This window comes from Cornus florida, unplaced genomic scaffold, assembly GCF_030987335.1.
Source record: "Cornus florida cultivar Cherokee Brave unplaced genomic scaffold, ASM3098733v1 CherokeeBrave_3.0.0_Hap2_Chr04, whole genome shotgun sequence".
Classification (NCBI taxonomy): Eukaryota; Viridiplantae; Streptophyta; class Magnoliopsida; order Cornales; family Cornaceae; genus Cornus; species Cornus florida.
Window position 1 is genome coordinate 104468439 of NW_026775574.1, and position 6544 is coordinate 104474982.

Genomic DNA, 6544 nt, shown 5'->3' on the forward strand with positions numbered 1-6544 from the left:
AGACTTTACCGTCTATGACTTATAGAAGATAAGTGTAAGAAACCCAAATTAAAAGAGAGATAAGTGTAATTTACTTTTTTTGCTTTTCTTATTTATTTATTTATTATTATTATTATTTTTTGGATGGTAAAAGAAACAGGGATACCCATATTTTGAGAAAGAAAAATTTATTATATAAATATAATTTGCATGACACCTTTGTATTGATTGTGCAATCCAACACCAATGTTGGTTTTGAATCCAATAGATTTACAAGATCTCTCGCAATCACAATCCTCAGATTGGTAGATCATGAACACCTAAATCAAATTCTAAAATAAAAAAACTCAAATTGTAGGGTCATTGAGAAGCATTTTGCAGGGTCATTCAGAAGCATTGTGTGGGACTTCTGCCACCCCAGCCCATCCCTTTGATTCACATGATTTCATCAAATCAATCATTCTATATATATATATATATATATATACTCCTTACAGTATATAATATGCATGTACATGTGTGTATATACACACACATATATAACTTATATTATACTGTAAATCATAGACACCCCAAATTAAGCAAATCAATCACATGTGTAGGCTTAAACACTTCACTTCATTTGAATGACAAATCATAGAATCTTATCAAATAATAATTGTTTGATATAATGATATCTCCTTCATATACACTATACCATTAGAAAATAATATTAAAATGTAATATTTGGAGGATAAGCAACCATTATTATCTAAAATGCACATGGTATGCTTCATTATAATCTATAACCCAAAAATAAATAAATAAATAAAAATAATAAATTTGTATTGGATACTACCGGTCCAGTTAATTCCATATTGGGTTTTTTTTTTCCTCCCATTTTGGGTTGACGAATTACGTATTGTATGATAGTCAGACATATATCAAGAAGGAATAATTAAGGTTAATTTAGACTTTTCATATTCAACAGTAACAAAATGACAAAGATGTCCCTGTAACTAAATCAAACGAAAGCAAAAACCGTCGTGGCCTTTGCAGCATCATTGGAATCGAAGCCATGTGAGTCCTAACAGCATTTGTCTCGAAGCCTAACATCATAGGATATACAAAGTCCAAAAGGGCAAACGTGTCATTACATAATCCCATGTGACATTTCTGTTAAGAGTGATGGTATTAACGTTATTATCTCAAAATCTATGGGCTTTCTTGAAGTTTGGCATGCATAAAACCCCATGTCCACCGCCTTTTCGACTCAAACCAGCCCACCTCTCTCTCTCTCTCTCTCTCTCTCTCTCTCTCTCTCTCTCTCTCTAAACTCACTGTGATTCACAATGCGAGCAGCTACAGTACTGTCGGTGCTATTATGCGCCACCTTCCATATCTCCTTAGCCATCACTGACGGTATGCTTTAGATCAAAATGACAGAGATATATATATATACATATATATGTAATTTTTATATATTTCTCATTTGAGTTATGATAACATCTAACATCAATCCTACTATGATGTAAGTCTTTTACTTAGATTAATATGTCTGAAGAACTAGTACATACTATTATTTTTGGAATTGAAATGTGCTTCACAACTCTTAAATGTGTTAAAATATAATTTTTTTGGTTTTAACAACATTATTTTTCTTATTTCAATTATATTTTCTTGCTTTATGACCAAAGCCCATATTTTCATTCAAGTAAATTTTTTTTTGGGAAGTAATTAAGTAAATATTTTAGGAGTAAAAATGTCATTTCAGTAATGCACATGAGATGCTACGTAAACTTTGAGCTGCAAGTTTCTCTGCTTTGTAAGACCCACTGGCTCTATACTACACTTGTGGTCATCCTGTGTCATACACTCTGTTTTTGCACTTCTTGTAATTAGAGACGAAATAAAGGGTAATTTTGTCCATGTGATATTTTAAAGCTAAAATTCTTTGGGCATGACTTATAGAAGTAGTTCAAGTAGGCATGTGCATTTGATTTCTTACAAAGCTCCCCAACAGCATCTGTATTGAGTGTAAACATAAAATTTCCATTTTACCCTTTAAATTACAGGATTATTACGGAATGGCAACTTCGAGCTCGCCCCAAAGTCCTCGGACATGAAAGGCACGGAGGTGCTGAGGCACGATGCCATCCCAGAGTGGGAGATATCGGGCTTCGTCGAGTACATAAAGGCGGGCCAGAAGCAAGGCGACATGTTGCTGGTGGTGCCGGAGGGTGCCTTTGCAGTAGGCTAGGGAACGAGGCGTCGATAAAGCAAAATTTGAAGGTAACCAAGGGAATGTACTATTCCATCACCTTTAGTGCAGCTCGAACTTGTGCTCAGGAGGAGCAGCTTAACGTGTCCGTGGCACCGGACTCCGGCGTGCTACCAATGCAAACCATGTATAGTAGCAATGGATGGGACTCATATGCATGGGCCTTTCAAGCCATGTACGATGTGATAGAGATCCTCATCCACAACCCCGGCAAAGAGGAGGATCCGGCTTGTGGACCACTTATCGATTCAATTGCAATTCGAACCCTATACCCTCCTAAATCAACCAATAGTAAGTTATTCCTAACACACGCATTCACCATATTTATACGAATCGTCTTTTCAATTTTAAAAGATGATAAAGTACCAATATACTATAGTTCTTGATAACCAGACCCTCTAATTTTCACATTTTACACTTCAGATTATAAATTATAATTAAATTTATTTCCTAGATAAAGGTCAAAGTTATAACTTTATTTCCATGTTGGTTCCTAATTTGCTTAACTCCACATGTTGAATTGTCTTTCATTAATTTGAACTTCAGGCCCCACTCATGTTATCTTACACTCCAGCCTAGCTTTATACATGTTGCAGTAGATTGTTGGCTGTCCTAGTCCTTAAAACCCATCACTCATGTGCCACTAATTAAGACATCCATGTACATATATATATATATAGACACAGATCTGTACTAGTGGCACAATTATATATATCGAGCCCAAAAATTAAATGCTTTGTCCATTCAAACATTAATTAAATTTTCATGTGACAGAGAACATATTGAAAAATGGGAATTTCGAAGAAGGTCCGTATGTGTTCCCCAACACATCATGGGGTGTACTCATCCCTCCCAATATTGAGGATGATCACTCTCCACTCCCCGGTTGGATGGTCGAATCTCTCAAAGCCGTCAAGTACATAGACTCGGACCACTTCTCGGTACCACAGGGCCAACGTGCGGTGGAGCTCGTGGCGGGAAAAGAGAGTGCCATTGCCCAAGTGGTCCGAACCATCCCTGGCAAGACGTATGAGCTCTTTTTCGCGGTAGGAGACGCTAGCAACTCCTGCGAAGGGTCCATGATCATCGAGGCATTTGCCGGGAAAGACACCCTTAAGGTGCCCTACGAATCCAAGGGCAAAGGTGGCTACAAGCGCGCCGTGCTCAGGTTTGTGGCCGCGGCCACGCGCACACGTATCATGTTCCTTAGCACCTTCTACACCATGAGAAGTGACGACTTCGCTTCCCTCTGTGGCCCTGTTCTTGATGATGTGAAGCTGTTGAGTGTTCGGAAACCGAGACGATTGATGTGAAGCCATTAGTACTGCAGATATACCGAGTGAAGTGTGCTGAATCTTTTGGTTATTTTGCTGAGAATTTTTTTTTGGTTATAAGGGAAGCAAGGAAAGAAGGGTTGCAGTTTCAAGTTAGAATACTTTTTACATAATTATGTTCTGTACCATGCTTATTATCAGTATGGTATGTATAGATATATAAATTAATATATAGTGGTGTGATTTTAATTTTATTGAGTGGTTATGTACTTCAGCAAAATGAATGAATGGAAAAAAATTTAAATTTATTCAAGTTTTTCTGGTAGTTTATTTATTTAGTTTTATATTTGCAAGAAATTAATAGTGGAGTAAGAGGAGGACATATTATGTGACTAGCAATATTGGATGGAAATTCTACAATACTCTCCAAGAGTATTTTTGATTGGAAATGGTAGCACGGGTCAAAATATTCTCGGAACTACTGTAGAATTTGCTGGAAGGAACACCAGTAAGTACCAAGGGCGGAGGGAGGGGTGGGCGTCCACCCCAAAAAATTTTTTTTTTTTTTTTTTAATACACTACTTTCAGCCCAACCCAAAAAAAAAAAATTTAGCCCACCCAAAATTAGCCCAATCCTAAATTAGCCCACCCCAATCAAAAATCTTGAATCCGCCCTTGCCAATAACCTTTTTTTGGTTCTTGTTAAGGTAAATGTTATATGGATTGAGATAAAAAAAATATATATATATATATATATATGTATACACACACAGGGCCAGGACAAAAGCCCAATCACCACAAGAGCAAAACAAAGGCCGCAAAAACTCAGCCCTGCAAGTAGGAAAAGCCCAAGAAAACAAAACTGCATGACTATAATTGTCACATTTCGTATAGATATTGTCCGTATTTCATTTTTTCTAATGTTAACTAATATAAATGTGAAGAAAAATGTTTTTTTCCCGAACGACATGGGACGTTATAATAATAGCCTCAATAAAATCAAAGAAAGATGAAAAATGCCCTTAATTCTTGAAGAGTCTCTTGTTCCTTTGCCCCAAAATAAAGTAGAAAAAGCTCACTATGGGTTAATGGTTCAGGTCTAATCACACTGAAGCATGAAATGTTACCTTTTATATCTACTTAGGTTGTGATGATCATTGATTAGGTACTGAGATATAGACTCTCATTTTTTATTATTATTATTACTATTTTTTGCTTTAGTTCACGAACAATAATTAAAGAGAAACAAATGTGTTAATCAAAAGGTTACAATCATCTACTTTAATGCAGTCATATTAGGATTAAGGAAGCGGATGTGAAGGAAAAAGAAAAAAAAAAAAAGGGGGAAGCAGGGGAAGGAAGAGCTGACACAGTATGGAGTGGACTGCTGTGTTCTGTAGGAATGGGGCATTGCTGGATCTGTGTGTGTAGACACTGTGTGGAAGAAACTCTTCAAAACATTGTACGTGATGTAAGTGTAGGGAAACGTGCAAATTTTAAAAACTTTTCGAGGGATTTTGATTCATAAATCTTGATTCATTACATAGAGACAAGTTTTATGCGAAAATAAAAATATGATGTAATGGATTGAATACTTACATCAAAGGTCTGAGTAAATCTTTAAAACTTTCCTCTGAAGTGAATGTTCTCACTTATTGTAGATCCCTTAGCAAGATGCCTTCTCCTTGAATCTCCATCTTCTTGGTAATTATTTTGCCTTTAGGAATTACTCATAAACTTCTATGAATGACCTTGGAAAACTAGGCTTGTGGGAGCTTCCATTAGATGAGAACATAAACCCTAATTTTCTAGAGAGAGAATAAATATTTCTTTTTCCTTCTACTAAAAATCACCCCTAAAATATACATGGTCATAAAAGTAAAGAAAAAGAAATAACTAATCCTTCTCAATTTCTAATTCACGTCTCAAATCTAATATGATTCTAATATCAAGTTGGGCTATGAGTGAGAATCCATTGGGCCTATTATTTTATTGGCTGCAATGAATTAATAATTGGCCCGGTCCATGGACCTAATTCAATTAATTTATAAATTAATTTCTACTCCACTAAAAGAAATTAATTGAACTCCAATTAAATAATAAATAACCTCTAAGTCAATATTGCACTTTGACCCCTCTATGCATAATTAGTTATCGGATAAATAAAGCCATCAATTTGACTACTTAATTAATATATTTATTTTGGTACCTTTGATTATTTCTGGCTCGATCACAATAAAATATTTGTTTGACAAAAATAATAATTTAAATAAATAAATATATAATAAATCATTTTGTCTAAAAACACACGAAGGTCTTTGAATTTACTTTGTGATCAACCATAATCAATACAAAATAAATACAAGTAGCAATGATGCAAATATTGAAAACTGACCAGTCCTTTACAAGGGTCGCGATACCAAGTCAAGCTTGAAGAGTTGTGAATTTAGGAGGTGGCCAAGTTTTACATTTATAGAAAGCCACTACTACCTTTCTCTATATAAAATATAGATAGGGCGAGTAGGGATCGTCCCAAGAAATTTGATGGTGTATCGAATTGTGAAACTATGGTAATTAGGGTTAGTAGGTCGAGTGATCACACAATTGATTGGCTGATTGATTAAGCTAAATTGAATTCAACTAAATAAAATAATATGAAGTAAACAAGAGAGAGAGGTCTTGGGGTGTAGAGATCACCACCAAGCAATACTTTTCTATACTACTAACAAGTGATCAATTGAGGGTAATGGATGTGTTGCAATATGATAAGGGTGTGTGTGTATTAGGTTGATTCAATTGGCAAGGATGACAAATCAAGCAAGTATTGTCAAAACATCATGTGAAGAACACAATATATCTAAACAATAAAGCATATATTGTCTAGACAACATGGGGATAGCATAATAGATCAAAACAAGTCATTAATCCTTCACTAAACTCACAATCCACATACAACACAATATTAGAGGAATATGCCATTTGGACTCATAAGCATGGAACATCAAACATCAAGAGTAGATTGTCCTCCCAT

General features: G+C 35.3%; 1 protein-coding gene across 1 annotated transcript; it reads left to right on the top strand.

The window, feature by feature from the left end:
* Positions 1–1236: 1236 nt before the first annotated feature.
* On the top strand, positions 1237–3826 carry LOC132304439 (protein DUF642 L-GALACTONO-1,4-LACTONE-RESPONSIVE GENE 2). The gene is given in 4 exon segments (XM_059802110.1): positions 1237–1380; positions 2034–2207; positions 2210–2530; positions 3014–3826. Coding segments are annotated over 4 exon segments (1104 nt in total). The 5' UTR covers positions 1237–1310; the 3' UTR covers positions 3553–3826.
* The last annotated feature ends 2718 nt before the right edge of the window (positions 3827–6544 follow it).